Source organism: Rhinopithecus bieti, unplaced genomic scaffold, assembly GCF_001698545.2.
Source record: "Rhinopithecus bieti isolate Rb0 unplaced genomic scaffold, ASM169854v2 scaffold_757, whole genome shotgun sequence".
Taxonomy (NCBI): Eukaryota; Metazoa; Chordata; class Mammalia; order Primates; family Cercopithecidae; genus Rhinopithecus; species Rhinopithecus bieti.
In genome coordinates, this window is record NW_016803289.1 from 282,458 (window position 1) to 302,924 (window position 20,467).

The 20,467-nt window shown below is 41.2% G+C and overlaps 1 protein-coding gene across 1 annotated transcript; it reads right to left on the reverse strand.

Moving 5' to 3' along the window:
- Positions 1 to 5,746: 5,746 nt before the first annotated feature.
- GRXCR2 (glutaredoxin and cysteine rich domain containing 2) lies at positions 5,747 to 19,109 on the reverse strand. The gene is made up of 3 exons (XM_017872158.1): positions 18,774 to 19,109; positions 13,042 to 13,269; positions 5,747 to 6,406 (listed from the first exon to the last, which is right to left on the reverse strand). The coding sequence occupies exons 1-3, from the start codon at positions 19,107 to 19,109 to the stop codon at positions 6,224 to 6,226; spliced, it is 747 nt and encodes a 248-aa protein (XP_017727647.1). The 3' UTR covers positions 5,747 to 6,223.
- Positions 19,110 to 20,467: the final 1,358 nt, after the last annotated feature.

Sequence of the window (20,467 nt, forward strand, 5' to 3'; positions counted from 1 at the left end):
CCACAGAAGTCTTGTGAAGTCCTCTCATTACTATGATGCAGTATCAGTCCCCTAGGTAGATCCCCAGTTTCAGTACAGTTACACCCACAAAGGCCTAGTAAGGCAAGATCTTTGCGAGGATCACAGAAAGGACCTGTGTATTTACTCTGGCTGAGCACAGCATGGAAAGGAACAGTATGAGTGAGACTAAGAGATGGTCAATAAACTGAATTAATTAACTTTAAGACGATTTAGGAGCCAATTAAGTGTGAACTGCTTAGAGCAATGCCTTACTTGCACTTAAGGCTAATAGGTGCTTGATAATTTAAATAAATGCATACATGCATTCTGTAACAAACACAACCCCCAAACCAGGCCAATCTAACTTGACCTCAAGCAGACGAATGAAAGTTACTGGAGTAAGCAGCAAAGGGTAGCAATAGTGTCCTCCCCAAACTGTGGGGCCAAATTCAGTTACTATGCGAACTAGAGGCCCAAGACTGTAATTTCATTAACGATAAATACTAAATCCTTTTTCATCTTTGTCTTATGAGGACCTAGTACAAATGCCCAGAACATAGTAGAAATCTAACAAAAAATTATTCAATGAATAAATGAATGGATAAATGTTACATTTTTAAGACATGTATTTATCAAATTTCTTTTTAGCTAAGGGTATAGTATTATTTTAATCACAGCATCATGACGATATTTTTTTAACCTTCGTGTTTGCTTCTAGCTCTGAAGGGATTCTTGTAGTCTTAGTGGAGTACCAGTTGGCTAACCTTGTTTAAACTTACCCCTAACCCTGCCCAACCCACTGGCAAATATTTATAGTTCACAAATCAGGAAGTGGATATTTTAGTGCAAACTTGTCTCCAGTAATAGGCAAAGAACTCAGGTATGTATGTTTTGCATACAAGGAGTCACAGCAATATTCCTGAGTTCAAAGGACGGTAGAGCTTGTGGTTCTATCTTCACAATATATCCATAGTCTGACCACTTTTTATCACGTCCACTGATACCACACTGGCACCATTAGCTGCCACCAAGATTATTGCAATAGTCTCCTAGCTGGCCTCCCATTTCTGCCCTTGCCAGTGGTGTCTCCTCTCAAGACAGCAGCCCGAGTGGCCTGTTAAAACATAAATCATCAGACCATGACCCTCCTCTGCTCCAGTCAATGTCCAATCAAGAAAACAGAAACCATTCCAGATATTTCCAACAGAGGAAATACAGGGAACTGGTTGCAAAGATTAGTGACTGCAGGTAGCCAACTACCAGCCCCTAGGAAGGAGGAACAAAAGGGAAAATGGTGTTACAGCGAGCCCACAACCAGAGTCACTAAAGCAGCTACCGGTGGAAGCAAGTAGCCGGCCAGCATTCCCAGCTGCTGCTGTCCTACAGCCGCCCTACGGGAAGGCTGCCGGGACCCTGTTTCAAAAAAAGGAAGGCTCTTCCTCTCCTCTCCCAGCGTCCTGGCGCACCTAACAGGAAGCCGGCGGGCAAAGGGGCCTGGGAAGTGTAGTTTGCAGTTCTCCTGCCCCAGCAGCAAGGGGGCGGGGGTTTGAAAGGGAGTGAGGAGGGCGGTAACAGAAAACAGGCTCTATCCACAGCAGGCCCTCACTCAGAGTAAAACCCGAGTTCTCATCGTGGCTTCTGAGGGAGGCGCCGCTGCCGTGACACACAAGAACCTTCCCTTCGGACGTCATCCCCGCTGCTGTCCTCATGCTCACCCAGACCAGCCGCGCGGGCTCCTTCCCCGCTCTTCAAAGGTGCGGGCGCTCTTCTTCCCGAGTCTAGCATTTGCTGTTTCCTCTGCCTGGGATAGTCTTACTGCAGACACCTTCCCAGCTCGCTCCCTCAACTCTTTTAGGCCTTTCTTTAAATGACACCTTTTCTTATTTTTTATTTTTATTTTTCGTTTGTAGTCCTAGACATCAATCTCAGCCTGATAAATGGCACCTTTTCAAGGAGCCTCCCTGCAAGCTAATTTAAAAATTGCAACCTTTTTTTTTTTTTTTACACGGAGTTTTGCTTTTGTTACCTAGGCTGGAGTGCAATGGCACAATCTTGGCTCACTGCAACCTCCGCCTCCCGGGTTCAAGCGATTTTCCTGCCTCAGCCTCCCAAGTAGCTGGTATTACAGGCATGTGCCACCACGTCTGGCTAATTTTTTGTATTTAGTAGAGACGGAGGTTTCACCATGTTGGTCAGGCTAGTCTCGAACTCCTGACCTCAGGTGATCCACCCCGCCTCAGCTCCCAAAGTGCTGGGATTACAGGCATGAGCCACCACGCCTCGACCAAAAATTGCAACCTCTTCTAGTCCTCCATCCTCCTTATGTTTTCTTTTTTTACTCACAAAAGGGATAAATCCCTCTTATCCTTTTTTTTTTTTTTTTTTTTGAGACAGAGTATCGCTCCATTATTGCACAGGCTGGAGCGCAATGGCGCCATCTTGGCTCACTGCAACCTCCGCCTCCTGGATTCAAGCGATTCTCCTGGCTCAGCTTCCTGAGTAGCTGGGATTACAGGTGCCTGCCACCATGCCCGGCTAATTTTTGTATTTTTAGTGGAGACGGGGTTTCACCATGCTGGTCAGGCTGGTCTCCATCTCCCGACCTTAGGCGATCCGCCTGCCTCGGCCTCCCAAAGTGCTGGGATTACAGGTGTGAGTCACTGCGCCCGGCCTTTTATCCTTTTTAACACTATATGTTACATATGTGTGTGTGTGTATATGTAATTTATGTGTTATATATATAGCTAATTATATATAAATATATATATTTTGTTCTATAGGCTATATTTATTGCATAAACATATATATTATTCCCATAAATCTATATATTTAGTTGTCTACATTCCTTCACCGAAATGTAAGCTTGCAGGAGCATTTAGTTTGTCTACTGATTCATCCTCGGTGCTCCATAAATATTTGTGGATAGTCAACAATAACATACTGTAAACTTAAAAATTCATTGCGAGGGTAGTTCTCATGTTAAACGTTCCTACCACAATAATAAATGAATACTTGTGAAATGAACACAATAAATGTGATCATTAGTAGGTTATTTATTATGTGATGAAAAACATTAAAGGCTCTTTACAGAAGCTGGGGTTGCTCACACCTTTTCCTCTGGGCAACCTCCATAACCCCACTAAGGCTTAAATTAGATGCCGCTTCTGCATGCTCCAAATGCTCCCTGTAATGATCCTATCCCAGCACTTGTCACAGTGCATTTCAGTTATCCATTTATGTATCTATCTCCTCCTCTAAAACTAAGTTCCATGAGATACCAAAGGGATGATGCCTCTCTGGGTAACACGATACATCAAGCACTTTGGAATACTGTCCTGTATGCAGCAGAGCTCAAACAATATTTGTGATGGAATGTTCTTGTCAAAAAGCAGAATAGGGCCAGGCGTGGTGGTTCACGCCTGTAATTCCAGCACTTTGGGAGGCCAAGGTGGGTGGATCACCTGAGGTCGGGAGTTGGAGACCAGCCTGGCCAACATGATGAAACCCCGTCTCTACTAAAAATACAAAATTTAGCTGGGAGTGGTGGTGTGTGCCTGTGATCCCAGCTACTCAGGAGGCGGAAGCAGGAATATCGCTTGAACCCGGGAGGCAGAGGTTGCAATGAACGGAGATCGTGCCACTGCACTCCAGCCTGAGCAACTGAGCAGACTCTGTCTCCCATAAAAAAATTTTTTTTAAAGCGGAATACACTCTCGACATCCCTCCTTCTGAAAAGGCAGAAGAGCCAACAGCTGTGAGAAAACATAAACCGAAGCAGGAGGTATAATGGTTAAGGACAGGAGCAAAGAAAACTGGTGAGCAATATGGTAACTCCTGAGTATGAAAGGACAGGCAAAACTATCATGGCTTCAAAAATATTTTAATCTTTTTTATTAGAAGTATTTATATTGCCTGAAAAGCATTCCATTGTTAAATTATATTAAATGCTGAATATTAGAGAATAACAAACAAATCTTGAGAAATTATTAAGTTATGAAATCAAAATTATTATCACAGAACGCAGCAGGTCTCAAGAGATAAATTTTGCAGTGTGATTCTTAAGGGCTTGGGGAGTGGGTGTTAGAGCTATAAAAGTTCATTAACAAAAGTGTGTTCTAATTTTATAACCAACCTCAAGAGGAAAGAATCATCCTTACTATGCATATTCATGGATAGTAGAAACATTACTGCTAAAAATCAGCCTTGGTTAATTTTTTTCTTTTAGAGATTTCCAGTAGGTAATCTATAAAATATCTGCAGTCCTTTATGAAGAGATCATGGCTAGGTTCTAGACTTAAAGTGGATTTATTTATTTGGTAGTAATTCAGGGGCTGGAAAAAGTTACATCATACACACATATTTGAGCACCAAATTTATCATAAATAGCTTTGACTTGGCTTATAACCTCAGTAGTTAGAGGCACGCAAAAATGTCTTATCTCCTGTTGACTTAAGAAATAGTATTGCTCACTGTCTGCATAAATATTATCCAAGCACACCGCATGGAAGAGGTTCAGGAGTTTGAAAGGGAAGGCTTTTTGGCTTGCCTGTCTCCAGAATGAACATCCCATTTTGCTTGCTGTGGCCTGTTAGTGCGTTCGGCATTGGCTGTCTCTTTCCTCTTCTGCTTAATCAGAAACTCAATTTGACCAATAATCATTTGAGATGCATTATAAGCAACAAGAATTCAGTTTATCAGAAACCTCCCTTTTTTATTCCTTTCTCACCACATAATTTTGCAAAATAACTCCCAACCTGATGCCTGAAGTGTACATGTATTTGTTCACTGAAGCAAGGAGAAAACTGAGCTAAGTCAAGTGAGATACACTCACACCATCCTGGAAGGGTAATTTTAGAACCAGTTTCAAAGCAGACTCTAGTTTGAAAATGCCCCTGCCACTTAGACCCACACAGAGATGTTACCAGCCTCACAAAATGTCACCAGATAATTGAGTTTTGCCAGCAGTGGGAGTGACTGCAGCCACTGCGGCCTCCTTGTTGGGAGAGGCAGGGGGAGAAGGGGGCGGTTTATTAGAAAGAACTTCAGGGAGGGTAAGATAACAGTGGACATGCAAAAGCCACNATTAAATGCTGAATATTAGAGAATAACAAACAAATCTTGAGAAATTATTAAGTTATGAAATCAAAATTATTATCACAGAACGCAGCAGGTCTCAAGAGATAAATTTTGCAGTGTGATTCTTAAGGGCTTGGGGAGTGGGTGTTAGAGCTATAAAAGTTCATTAACAAAAGTGTGTTCTAATTTTATAACCAACCTCAAGAGGAAAGAATCATCCTTACTATGCATATTCATGGATAGTAGAAACATTACTGCTAAAATCAGCCTTGGTTAATTTTTTTCTTTTAGAGATTTCCAGTAGGTAATCTATAAAATATCTGCAGTCCTTTATGAAGAGATCATGGCTAGGTTCTAGACTTAAAGTGGATTTATTTATTTGGTAGTAATTCAGGGGCTGGAAAAGTTACATCATACACACATATTTGAGCACCAAATTTATCATAAATAGCTTTGACTTGGCTTATAACCTCAGTAGTTAGAGGCACGCAAAATGTCTTATCTCCTGTTGACTTAAGAAATAGTATTGCTCACTGTCTGCATAAATATTATCCAAGCACACCGCATGGAAGAGGTTCAGGAGTTTGAAAGGGAAGGCTTTTGGCTTGCCTGTCTCCAGAATGAACATCCCATTTTGCTTGCTGTGGCCTGTTAGTGCGTTCGGCATTGGCTGTCTCTTTCCTCTTCTGCTTAATCAGAAACTCAATTTGACCAATAATCATTTGAGATGCATTATAAGCAACAAGAATTCAGTTTATCAGAAACCTCCCTTTTTTATTCCTTTCTCACCACATAATTTTGCAAAATAACTCCCAACCTGATGCCTGAAGTGTACATGTATTTGTTCACTGAAGCAAGGAGAAAACTGAGCTAAGTCAAGTGAGATACACTCACACCATCCTGGAAGGGTAATTTTAGAACCAGTTTCAAAGCAGACTCTAGTTTGAAAATGCCCCTGCCACTTAGACCCACACAGAGATGTTACCAGCCTCACAAAATGTCACCAGATAATTGAGTTTTGCCAGCAGTGGGAGTGACTGCAGCCACTGCGGCCTCCTTGTTGGGAGAGGCAGGGGGAGAAGGGGGCGGTTTATTAGAAAGAACTTCAGGGAGGGTAAGATAACAGTGGACATGCAAAAGCCACGGACTATTGATTACAAATCTGGCAAGGCTGTAGGCCATTCTCATTGCAGGCAGGGCACCTCAGGGCCCGATAGGACTCCTTAAATCTGTTGGCCAGCATCGAGAACTTGCTGCCGTGGCACAGAGAGCAGGTGGCACTGCCCGACCCTCGGCAGTGAAAACAGCTGTCCTCGGGAATATCCCCTTCCTGCAAGAAACAGGTTAGGGTTTAGTTAAAGCAGCAGTTCAAGTCTGTTGTTCACATGCAGATCAAAGCAGTACTAGACTACAGCAAAGACTGGGACAGAATAGAGGAAAATGCTTCCCATGGATGTCAGTGAGAGAATCGGCTGGGACCCAGAACAGTCACAGCAATTTTATCAGAGAGGATTCCCCTGGTGGACATGTCTAAGACGGCATCCCCTGCCACCACACTTTGCATTCTGAGACTTCATGATCTTCATTGCCCTTGTCACTATCTCTCACCTGTTTTTTCTGTAAGCTCCATAAAGGGCAAGGACTTTATTTTCCTTATTGCCAAATACTGCGAGTGAACCCTTGTAACATGCCCGATGGGTGCCAGGTGCTGTTCTAAGAGCTTCCTATATATCATCCATCTAATCTTCACAAAACCCCAGTGAGATAGTGTAAGTATTATTATCCTTGTGTTGCAGATGGGAAAATGAGATACTGAGAAGTTGTTTGCCAATGGTCACACACACAGCTTGAAAGAGGAAGAGGTGGGTTCTCATCCCAGGGATTTGAGCACCAGAATGCATGCTCCTAATGCCTATGTACACAGCCCCTCATTGTAGTTGTCCATAGTAAGTGCCCAAGAAAGACTGTTCTGTGTGACTGAGAGACTGAGTGGAGAAATGAATGAATCAATAAATGTTACAATCCTTCAAAGCTTAGCTCTGAATGCTAGCAGTACTTATATCTTTATTCTCTTTGAGAGCTAAGGCCCAGTGATTAAGAGCTCTGTACTTTGGAGTTAATAGACTAGGACTGAGGCTATGTCTGCCATCAGCCGTGCAACTTGAATAGTTCCCTTAGCCTCTCCCAATCTGTTTCTTTATTTATAGAATGTGAATAATAATGCTTACCCTTCTGAGTAGCTGGAACATTAAAGACAGAATATATGTAATGCAATATTATCTGTCAGATCATAGGTTCACCATAACAGTTAGTTCACTTCTAAGCCTTGCTAACAAATCTCCAGTTATTGACTCCCACTCTCCTGAAAATGTTTCTTGGCTATTGTCTTGCTGTCCCCCTTAAAGCCATAGGAAATTGGTGATCTTGGTACTCCTTATAGACTATGAACCTTCCCAGAAATAAAGGGAGACACTAGATCAAAACCTGGCGAATCCAGTACCAAGTCCTGGCCATTTCAGCTTCTGAAAATCTCAAATCCATCCTGCTTTCTTCATCCTGTAACTACAATCCTAGCCCAATTGCCCACTGACTATGGCATGAACTGAGTGTGGACCCATGCCTCTGGTCTTGTAGTATGTTCTCCGCACTGATGCTCATTAAGTTGCCTGCAGTATCACTGCCACATAGAAAGCACTCAGGAAACTTTTTAATGAACACTTGCCCTCCAGATAAAACCTCAGGATAAAACCCAGTCTCCTTAGCTGATTTAAATTTTTTGTCACTTCTTTCACCAGGATCTTGTTCATGGGCCTCTCTGTACTTGGTCTCCAGGGACCTTTCCCCACTCCCAGTGCGGCCAACTCCTACTTGTCCCCGGAAGTCAGCTTAGCAGCTCTTTCTCCAGGAAGCCTTGCCCACTCACCACTCTGGACCTTCCCCCACCCCCATGGCCACCTGTACTGCCCCTGGCATGACAGGTATCCCATACTCCAATGAAAGTTCCTATTGATTAGACAGGGAGCTCTCTGGACTTGTACCATTTCACCATCACTTCCCAAACACCTAGTGCAGTGCCTGGCACACTACTTGTGCCAAATGAATAAATAAATGAACAATGATATCTGGAGAACCCTTCCTGTTCTTAAATTCTAGAGACCAACAAGACAGCAGGAGTCCACTGGGTAGCTCTACCCAACTCATTCAGCTTTCATTTATAATGTAAGAATAAAAATAATCCCTGAAAAGGGAGGCATAAGTTTTGAAAATAGCTCCATCATGCTGCAAATTGCCTAAGAAGGTACTGAATTTTATTTATTCTAGATTTAAGGAATGAAAGTAATTACCCAATTGACAAAAAAGCAAATCATGTCTATGTACCCTTTTGTTAATATTTTATTGATTGCTACCATATTTTAGTATATTAACAGTGGAGAATTTGTTTTCTTCTCTTAAAATATTCAAAATAATATGTATTTGCAAAAATATTCTTAAAACAAATTGCCATGATTCATTTCCTGCCAAATCCATTAGGTTTTATGTTTTGTACTTCATACCAGTGAGATTTTAATAATATAAGTCCATACTGCAAGGGAAATTACAGTAAAATCCTACCATAATGCTATACATGTGATCCAAAAATTCATTTGCATAAAATGCCAGATCAGATATTGAAAGATTAATGAAATGACCTAGTAAGCCTGCTGTAGAGAATAAGAACAAGTCTTCCATCAAATTATACCTAATGTCATATAGTTCTAGGGTGCATTACATTATTAGAAGTTTCACTGGAGTTTCCATTCTTATTCTGGGTTACCACTCTCTGACCACTTACCCTCAACATGCTCTTTTTAATCAGTCAGTTAATTCAGCAAGTATTTAATCAGCACCACTCTATACAAGACTTATATACTATAAGCCTCTTTCTTCCTTTCTTTTATGTTATTCTCAGAAAATATTTAGTAGGATATAGAATATAGTTGCACAGCATTGCTTAGATTCTAGAACCTAGCAGACCCACCAATCCACCTCTTACTAGCTCCATGACTGAGAAGAGGGGCTTGATCTTTTGCTGAAGACTCCAAGGCTTGTGTAGCCCTGAAGATGGTAACCAACGCCAATTGAGACTGCAAAACAGGGTGGTTATGGTCATGAGACTGTTCAATAGATGGACCTAGATTTGACTACTGGCTCTAATGACCTCTGGCAAGTTACTTAACCTCTCTGAGCCTCAGTTTCCCTAGCTGCAGAATGTGACTATTAATAATATCTACCTCACAGGGTTCTTGAAAAAGTATTGGTCATGGAGCATTGGTCATGGTGCCTAGCTATTGTGAGTCCTCAATAAATGGCAGCTATTATGATTTTGATTATGATGAGATGATTATTGCTGTTATCTCAAAGTGAGATCACATAAAGCATAAAGTAGCCCAGATGATTTATGGCCTCAAATTCACTGAGCACAAAGCCAAATTTTTCCCCTTCCACCTTTTGCTGTGACTCAATTCAATTATTCCTCTCCTCTTCTTTGATAGTTAATACAGAGGCTCAAGTCTGACCCAGCTTTCAGCCTTGCTCTACTCTTTCATCAGATTCTCACTGCTGCCCCATTCCATCTAACAGAACAAAGAGGCTCTTGACCAGAAGGGGCTCCTTGATGTTCTTTGACCTTCTCTTTTGAAATAAAACTTGTCTGAGCATTTACTGCATGAGGGATTGGGCAAACAAATAGCAATTTAAAACAGTTTAAAGGACAGACAAGTGAAGTATAACCTTTCACAGCAAACTTCTGCTGCACACCTCTGTCCTAGTTTATAGCATTACAGCTAAAAAACACAGTTCTCTCCAAATTGAGCTTAAAGGTAATTGTCATATCAGCCTTACTCTTGCTTTTTTAATCAGGCCTGAAGTATGACCTGCCTTTTCTCATTTCTGGTCCTCTTCTGAAAATACATGCTTCTACAACTTACAATATAGTATGATAGATAATAGAATTTAAAAATTTTATAGTGGGAAGGTAGCACTTTGGATCAACATGTTCAGTCATCTCCCTGCTGCCAGGTTAGGTTCTTTTTAAAAAATTTTTTTTGTAAAGACAGGTCTCGTTATGTTGCCCAGGCTAGTCTTGAACTCCTGGGCTCAAGGGATCCTCCCTCCTCTGCCTGGGATTACAGGCCTGAACTACCACACCCGGCCCAGGACAGGTTCTTAATAGTTCTGCATAGAAGATGAGAGAAGGTAATGGCCAAAGACTTCTTACCAGCTGGCACTTTGGTCTCAAATTCCAGTATTCTTTCCACAAACATTTAACTAATATTCACTGATTACCTGTTATATGCCAGGCTGCATTTTTCTGATACTGGAACTACAATGTTGCACCCAGCATAAACATGGCCAGGCCTGCCCTCATGGAGACCTAATTGGTAAGAGCAATCAACAACCAAATAATCACACAAATTAAAGTAAGATTGCAACTGTAAAGAGGGGTGTAAGGTGCACTGACAGGTCAATCCTATAGGAGTTTTTCCTCATGGAAGCCAGGGAAGATCCCTCTGAGGAAGTGATGCCTCTTCTGAGATCTCAGAAGCTGAAGGCACGGTGGTAGGGAGTCTGGGGACATTCAAGGCAGAGGGGATTGGCCTCTGGTAGGAAACAGAAAATAATACATGAGGGATGGAGATGGGGAGATGGGCAGTGTGGCTGGGGCCAAGAGCATGAGAAGAGATGTGTAAGAGATGATGCTGGAGGGGCCAACAGAGGCCAGGCTACACAGAGCTTTCTAGGACAAGTAAGGAGTTTGGGGTTTTATCCCAAGCAATGAAAAGACACTGAAAGCTTACAGGGGGTGACTGATATGGTTTGGCTCTGTGTCCCTACCCAAATCTCATCTTGAATTGTAATCTCCATGTGTCAAGGGGGGAACCTGGTAGAAGGTGATTGGATCATGGGGGCTGTTTCTCTCATGCTGTTCTCGTGATAAGTGAGTTCTCACCAGAGCTGGTGGTTTTAAAGCATGGCACTTTCTCAAGCACTCTCTCTCTCTTTCTCTCCCCTACTTCCATGTAAGCCATGCCTTGCTTCCCCTTCACCTTCCACCAAGATTGTAAGTTTCCTGAGGCCTCCCAGCCACCTGGAACTGTGAGTCAATGAAACCTCCTTCGTTTATATATTACTCAGTCTCAAGTACTATCTTTATAGCAGTGTGAAAACGGACTGATACAGTGACAAAGGGGATGACCTAATCAGATTACATTTAAAAATATATTTTTGAGTGTGGAGGCAGGTTGGAAAGTACGTGAGTAGATGTGAGCAGAGCTTTCAGAACCTTTTGCTAGAGTCCCAGTTGCTTATGCTCTAGGGGAAGGGAAGGAGAGGTAGAAAGGAAGAAAGAAAAAGGTAGATTTTAGAGAAATTGTGGAGAGGTAGGTAGACTCATGATATGAGAGAAATGAGATAAGAAGGAGCCTTTGGTGCCTCTTGTCTAAGGCCATCACTCAAAGCCCAGTCATGACCTTCTTGTTCTCATCATCTGAACTCTCCTAGAGTGGAGACATCACTCAAGTTCCAGAAAACCCCTGGCCCATTTTTCTATAGCAATCCCAGGAGATTAAAGTGAATCCCACAGAAAACATCAAGTCCCAAGAGATGGAATCTAAGAGAGAGAAAATTCATTTATCCAGCTACCCAAGCTTTTAATCTTTTGGCTTAAATTCATCAAAATTGCTTCCTCTACCCCCAACCTCACACTGTGAATTAATGACTATCAGCCCTCCTCCCCCAGTGTGAGCATGTCTGAGCAATGGTTTCCAGGGTGGTGTGTACACACTTCTAAGGGGTATGAGAGGAAAACATTGGAAGTATTCATATTTGCTTTTTATCTAAAATTAGGCAGATATTAAGCTTTATTCACATTTTTAAAAGAATTTTTATGTTAACTTTTAATAAACTTGTGGACACTGACAGCCATATTAGGTTAGGCCGTCACTAGACAAGTGTGGTACTCAAGGGACCCTAGAGTGAGAGTGACGTTCAAATGTTGCTGACAGTAGCATCCAGCTCACTTGTTCACTTTCAGCACATTGCAACATATTGCAATTTACTTGTGCCTGGTCTAGTGGATTTACAAAGGATACTCCTTAGTTTTAACTAAACTAATCTGCCAAATGGAATCATGACTTTACATGATGTCTTCCAGGAGACTATGGATCAAGGATAACACCAATAACAGAAGAATAAGTGAACCTATAAGAAAAGATTGGGCCAGGCCAGGTGTGGTGGCTCACGCTTGTAATCCCAGCACTTTGGGGGGGCCGAGGCGGGTGGATCACTTGAAGACAGGAGTTCGAGACCAGCCTGGCCAACATGGTGAAACCCTGTGTCTACTAAAAATACAAGAAAAATTAGACAGTCATGGTGGTGGATGCCTGAAATCCCAGCTTCTCGGGAGGCTGAGGCAAGAGAATCACTTGAATCCAGGAGACAGAGGTTGCAGTAAGCCAAGATCACGCCATTGCAATCCAGCCTGGGCAAAAAGAGTGAAACTCCTTCGAAAGAAAGAAAGAAAGAAAGACAGAAAGAGAGAGAGAAAGAGAGAGAGAGAGGGAGGGAGGGAGGGAGGGAAAGAAAGAAAGAAGAAAGAAAATAGGGCTGATTTGTTTTCCACCTCTAGAACCAGCTGTTCACAAACCACATTGTACAGCAAAAACAATAAATATTTAATCAAATCTAAAAAGAAGTCAGCCAAAAAATCAAAAATTTAGAGTATCTGAAATATGGACTTATAACTGCTATTGCTAACAATGTACCATTAAAATATAACAAATGTTAAAATTCCTCATATCTTCAAATTTAGGTATCTTAAGTGTTCATATTCAAAAGGTTTTACTTAAGCAGTGCACAATCAAGCCAGCTTGGAGACCATTGTTGTAGGGCCAACTCCGAGTAGGACAGTCAAGCTCCCCAACGCACCTGAGTACACCGGTTATGGGGGAATGTGCTTTCTGCCTCCACCAAAGGTCTATCTTGCTGGTCCCTGCCTCCATAGCTTTCTTCTTTGTTCATCAGAGACGCTTCCTCAGCCTCTTCTTCCTTCTGGAGAATTTTCCTCACAAAGTCTCTCTTGTCCATTGGGGTTCGAATGATTTTCAGGTTATTAGTGTAGATGATTATCTTTCCAAAATCTATAATAGGTAGGGGCTAGAGAAATGGAGAATGAGCATGGAAACTTTACCACCAATCACCAAGTAGAGGGCTGCAGAACCTGTCCAACACACCAGGAAACAGCAGAGAAGGAACTTCCACCACCCAGCATTTTTGATCCCATCAAACCCCAAAGTCACAGTTCATTTCCTGGTCTGTTTGCTCTCTTTAAAAGCCATGAAAGCCAGCTTCCTTCTTCCTGTTGATGGTGACCAATCAAAGCTGAACTACTCAGAGTATGAGAGTCTGGAGGGCAGGGGCTAGAGCTTCTATTTGTACTGCATACCCCAACAGCCAATGCAGGACTGGGTATAATGAGTGTTTAATAGATACAGAGGGATACTTTTTTGTTTTATATAAATATCTCTCCAGTTTTTTATCAGCATAAATAATAATATTAGTAGATACCATTTATTGGCACTATTTGTGTCTCAGGCATCATGCTAGGCATTTTACCAACATTGCCTCAGTTTCTCCCCAAACATCCCTATGAGGCAGATGCTATGGTTTCCACATTAAAAGGTGAGGAGACTGAGCCTCAGTGGGGTTAAGTGCCTCACCAAGGTGACAGAGTTACTTTGGCACTGTGACTAGAATTGGAACCCAATCTGTCATCCTAAAGCCCATATTTTTACCACCTATATCACACTATTTAAAAGTATTTCCCCCCCCCAAAAAAATAGGATCATAATATATACTCTGTTGCAACCTATTTTTTCATTAGCTATATAATATGAAAATCATCTGTGCCAATAAATAGACTTCTAAAGCATCATTATTAATAGCTTTTGTTCTCTTGCATGGATTTTTTCATGTATTACTTAATCGTTTGCTCAGGAATAAACCTGGACAATACCACAGTGCAGAAAAGAGGACTGGAGGGTAACTGTTTAGAAATTACTTTAAATAAAAGACTGCCTGACTGCAGCATCTAAACAGATTTGGTTTATACAGTTCTGTAAGCAGAGCAGAATATTTCATGCTGAGGTATTTAGTTGTATAGTGTGATTGTGACATACAGGAAAGTCATGTAACCTCTCAACTTTAGTTTGCTCATTTGCAAAGGGACTGACATCCAGCGTCACCACAGACAAGCTAGTAATTAAAATACAGAAATGAGTGGTAAACATGTGTTGTCCTGAGACTCTTGAGTGCCCTCCAATTACCCCACCCTCCCCTCAGGGAGCCTCTAACATCTCTAAACCTAGCGATGTAAGAGTTCATACTTAGGAACCCAAGTCTCAGTACCCTTCTCCAACACTCTATTGCCTTCTCTGCTGATTGAGCAATGTTCCTGTGTCAACTTCTGGGGGTGGGAGGTGCCATGAAAAACCTGTAAAACAGTGGTCACAAAAGCTGGAGATATTATGCAGATTTTGAGTATTGTTGCCATTGTTGTTATTTAAAATTATTCTTCTGTAGTGCATGCACAATCATACTACACAACTAAATACCTCAGCATGAAATATTCTGCCCTGCTTGTAAGACTGTATAAACCAAATCTATTTATATGCTACAGTTAAGCAGTCTTATATTTAAGGCCCTTGTATATTCAGCCATAACCTGGCTTGAGCAAGACTTCAATATTCAGGCTCTCTTTCTTGAAACACCCATGGAGTTTGCAATAATTATTTATTAAGCCACAAGCTTCCTATCTGGTCCTATTTTCTCTCCCTTTCTTCAAGGGATCGTGTAGCAGCTTCCATTTCCTATTGTTTTATGCAGGCTGGATTCTTATTTCACACTCTGGACTATCAGTTTCTGAATATCAGAAGATAAGGATGGTGCTACTTTTGGAAGGTTCCATTTCTACTTCTAGTAATAGCCAATGAGGTTCAGTTACTAGGAAGCTTTTCATTTCTAGAGCTGATTTCTTTTTTTCAAGACAAAACTCTCAATATGCTAAGAGAATCTGAGATCACCTACTCCAAACCCCTGTTTCTGAGCTGCTCAGTGAGACACCCAAGATAGCAAGTTTATTTTTTGATGTACCCCAAAGATAGAGGGTCTCAAATCACTTTTAAGGTGTAAAAGTTTTAGTTACCCTGATAGGCAAATTCTTCCTTGTGTCTAAGGAAATTCTCTGAGTGTAATGAAAGTTCACATTATGTGGTTACATCAAATGTCAATGAGGAACACCCATTCCTACATGACAGAGGGCCAGAACAGAGCCAAGAATTTTTCATTTCCTCCTAAAGCACAGAATGGCAACCTGTGTGATTGAGCACTTGTAAATACTCTTTTGTCTGTGGCAACATGCCTAGAGATTATTGATCAGGCACTATTAAATCTTTCCACTGTTCTGTTTTTAAATGCAGAAATGCCTTATTGGGTACTAGAAATTCAGTGGCTTTGGGGATAGACAGACCTGAGTTTAAATTGTATTAAAATGTTATTTGACAACTGTGTGAGATTTGCAAGTTAGTTAACCCTTATGAACTTCTGTTTTTCCAATCTGTAAAACTCTCATAGAAATCTTGTGAAAATGAAATTATGCAATATGTTTGAAGTAGATGTTCAGTAAATGTTACCTCCCTTCCTTTTCCCTTCCATTTTCTTTGAACCTTATAAACTTCAGTTTTAATTGCTTAAAATATTTTGATTATTTATAACTTTTTTCTCTACCCATCACACAAAATTTAAAAGACTCAACATTTCTTTGATAAGAACCTGCTCATTATTACAATGGTGGGTAACATTTGCTAAGTGCATAAAATGTGCCAGGCACAATGCTAAGGGCTTCTTACGTATTATCTTTTAAAATCATCACAACAACTCTCTTAAGCAAGTCCTTTGATTACCCTCATATCACAATGATGCTAAAGGTCAACAGGGTTAACTAGCTTGTTCAACCTTAGGCAGTAAATGGGTAGGACTAAACATCAAGCTCAGGTTTGACTGGCATCAAAGCCCTTGTATGTATGTGTATATATATATATATATCATCATGGTAATCTGTACATAACATAGAATTTACCATTTTAACCCTTTCTAAGTGTATAATTCAGTGGCATTAAGTGCATTCACATTACTGTGCAGCCATCACCACCATTCATCTCCAGAACGTTTTCTTCTTCCCAAATTGAAACTCAGTATCCATTAAACAATGACTTCTTCCCTGCCCCCAGCCCCTGCCACCCACCATTCTGCTTGCTGTCTCTATGATTTTGACTACCTAGGTACCTCAAATAAGTGCAATCATACAGTATTTGTGTTTTCTTGACTGGCTTATTTCATTTAGTATAACGTCTTCAAGGGTCATCCACGTTGTGCATGTGTCAAAAGGTCCTTCCTTTTCAAGGCTGAATAATATTGTGTTGTATGTACAAACCACATCTTGTTTATCCATTCATCAATCTATAGACATTTGGGTTCTTTCCACCTTTAGGCAATTGAGAATAATGCTGCTATGAACAATGGTGTACATATATCTGTTTGAGTTCAGAGCCCTTGCTTTGAATTATTGCACTTAATTGCTACCCAATGTAGTCTCACAGCCACTCTTTACTAGGAGGTGTTTTACACTTGGATTCATTATTGAAAAGTCATGACATTAGCTCTCATTTTCTTCTTTTTCATAAATACCACATTGACAAACGGTTCCAGGGTGTGGAGCTGCATGAATCCATCCTGGCCACTCTCATGCTCAGAAGCTGGCTATGATTGGGATGGGGAACTTGATCAGGAAACAAAGAAAACAGAGATAACGAGGCCAAGCAGGAATTGGACCTTCAACATGGCCTCTAAAACTCATAGAGTACTGTGTTTTAACCAACGGAGCCATGCTGCCATGGAGACTCATTTACCTAGATTTATAAATTCTATAGTCCTAGCTACCAGGGAGACTGAGGCAGGAGGATCCCTTGAGCCCAGGAGTTTGAGATTGCTGTGAGTTATGATTGTACCACTGCACTCCAACCAGGGTGACACAGTGAGACCCTGTCTCTAAAAAAGAAAAAAAAAATTATACATTTACATCAATGCTAAATTTAGCACATGACTTATAAAGATCAAGCAACCCAAAATGTATCTACTGTGGCCTTGTATAAGGTTTGAATGAACTGTGACTTTGTGAATTCTAAATCTACAAGTAAGACATAGTTCAAAAGAAATAGTGTAAGTACAAGACTAGCCAAGTACCTAGGACCTAATAAGCACTCAACAAATGGTAGCTATTATTATCATGTAATAATATGGTTCTCTAAAAAAAGGAAAATGCCCTAAAGAAAAACATTTGTAGAATCAGAAGATCTGGATTCTTATTCTGACTCTGTACCCAATGATCCTGTAGTATCCGATGGATCCCTTAACAACTTGGACCTCAATTTTTCTCATCTGCAAAATGGGAATGACCATACTTTGGCTTTTCTCCCCAAGGTTATGGTGAAGACCCAATGCCATCGATACAGACAGAGATAGCATGTGATGATACTTTGTAATGCATAAGTCACCCCATTAAGATAAGAGGTCATTCATTTCAGCTCCCTTTAATATCAAAAACAAGCCTACTGTTATCTTTGGTAATTGTGAACATGCCTATAATTACCAATGCCAGTAAAGCCAGTAATACATTTGTCTGCAATAGATGCATTATCTATTCCCTTAGGAAACTAACAATAAAAATAATTCAAGAGTAATTATCTGGCTTTCACATTTTAAAGATGAGAACACATCCTGGTGTGCTATTCATTAATACCGTGGATACGTTATATAATTGTATTTTATCTTTTTTAAAAAGGCATTAATGGTCCCACTGACAGCATATATACATCTCCTATGAATTTTTGGATATCACTGAATGTTTTCCAGGTTCTACCTTAAAAGAAAATCATGTATGGACTTTTGATTATCCGTGGTACTGGAAAGTAATTGAAATTCATAGATTAAACACATGTTTCAATTGAACCATTAGCTCATACTTCTTCCCCACGTAACATGTCCTCTGGCTGATTTGCGTTTCACCATCCCTTCCCAGGACTCCAACTACCCAGAGCTTATGCTAACGAGCAACGGAAAGGAAAAATAAAGAGACAAAGCAGGCAGTAGGAGGAAGGCAATGGGGGTAAAAAACAAGACATGGATAAACTGCAAACTGAATAATTGGCTGGAGTAAAATGAGCACTTTCAAATACTCAGCTCTTTCAGGAAACAAAACGACTGCATAATTGTCTAAAGCCGCAGTCTGACAACCTGAAAACCACTGCACCTCTATTTAATTTGCGTTCCAGGAAAACTCAGTCAAAGATCCAATTACAATGTATTACCTTGGATGGAATTTGAATATTATATATGCTCATTGCACTTTCCAATTAGTAGTCAACAAGCATGTTATTCTTACCCCAGAAATATTCATCTAATAACAGCTTCCCATTTGGTGCACCAATTGCTCTGGTTGGTACCGGAGGGTGAGCAAGACACAAATCTGAACCATTTAGGCATTTCTCTAAACACATTTTAGGAAGCCCTACCCTTAAAGCCTATGTGCCATACACAATACCAACCTTATGGTCATTCGCCTTGTAATCGTTGAACAGAGGCTGGCCGCCTGCCAAGGTGTAGCCATTACCCTCTCTAAACACACTGATCCTCTGAGCAGTCAGCTTAGGGGAGTACAGCTGGGGCCTGGGGGCTTTCCCAGACCCATAAACACTATCCATTGGTTCAAGAGACTCTTGCAGAAAACTGTGAGGATATTCCTCCTTTGGTAACTCTAATTCCTGCCCATCCTCAAAGACCTGCTTCAGTACTCGACCGCTGTAGGAGGAGGAGATTTTAAATCGTACTTTCCGGGGTTTGCCATCACTCTTCTGATTCACTTTCTTCTCGGGGTCCTCCATCTACAGAAAGTTCACCCTGTGGTTTCCAGCCTTCCGTGTAGCCAGTGAAACTTGGGCCTCTGAGAAAAAGGCATTTTATTTTCTCTCCTCCTGCATATAATTAATTCAAGTTGTTGCTGGGGTATGGTCAGTTTACAGCAACTGACACCCATACATTAAATATTGATAGACCTTCATGAAAAGGCAGGCGATTCTGGTTTGATGGAGTGGATGGAATATAAGACAAGATTGATTCTTCTCATAATCCCAAGCTCACCATGACTTCACCCCAACCCTAGCTTTTCTTAACCTGAGGATGAAGAAGTTTATTTAGACTGAACATGCACCAATTCAATAAGGATCAGACACTCAATTAGTTAACAAGTGTCTTCTTACTGTTAGCAATGACAATTAAAATCTAGTGAGCATTTCATAAGTGCCAGAGATTGTTACATGCATTATTTTACTTCATCCTGACAATAACCCTACAAAGAAAATGTTATCTTTTTTACAGAGGGGAAAATGAGGCTTAGAGCCACTTGTCATTTGTCTTCATCATTTGTCTGCTCTATTACACCTAAGTAAGTGACAGAGCAAGGATTTGAACCCAGATCTATCTGACTTCAAAACCCATGATCAGTCCACGTAACCAGAAGTTTTCCAGTTCTGTCCTAGAAGAGGAAATGAGGTCTTAGGTACAGTGGAGGTTCTTGGGGGCTGCTGCTAAAAACAGGAGAAGGCCGAGGGTCCTGGATTCTGGGCCTTCTCCCCCTACACTAACCAGAGCAGCTCCACTTGGTATGTATTTTATATTTGAGATTTCATTTGCAACCACAGCACAAGTCCCCACTGCCTGTTGGACTTCGTAAATGCCCGACACTAAAATAGTGGCTGGGGTGAATAGCACAGAAGCATGTGACCTGGGCCTAAGAACAGTCCTACAATCCCATGCAGGGAACAGACCTAATACAGGTGAAATAATAACCTCATGCTTAGAGAGCAAATTGCCCACAGCTGAATCCCAGAATAGTCACTCTGGGAAGAAGTGGTCTCTAAGGAAATAAGCATGGAAGAAGGTTTGTAAAGAAAAAGGTCCTTGGGCTGAGTGGAAAAGGGTAGGTTGGATGTGAGGAGCTGAAAGTGGAGTAAAGCCTTTCTCCCTGTCTTTGCTACCAGCATCACCATTCACTGAGTTGCCCAAATTGAACCCTCCTCCTGTTCCCCTACAGCCATTCGCATGGATTCTTTTTTTTTTTTTTTTTTTTAGACAGTGTCTCGCTCTGTTGCCAGGCTGGAGTGCAGTGGCGCAATCTCGGCTCACTGCAACCTCCACCTCCTGAGTTCAAGCAATTCTCCTGCCTCAGCCTCCCGAGTAGCTG

Bases quoted from the DNA above. Each gene is read 5' to 3' on its own strand.
- GRXCR2 (XM_017872158.1), bottom strand. From the start codon at position 19,109: ATGGAGGACCCCGAGAAGAAAGTGAATCAGAAGAGTGATGGCAAACCC. The intron at 13,270-18,773 runs GTTGGTATTGTG...CCATTTCTCTAG, and splicing joins ACAAGGCGAATGACCATAAG to CCCCTACCTATTATAGATTT. The intron at 6,407-13,041 runs GTGCGTTGGGGA...TGTTTCTTGCAG, and splicing joins CCCATAACCGGTGTACTCAG to GAAGGGGATATTCCCGAGGA.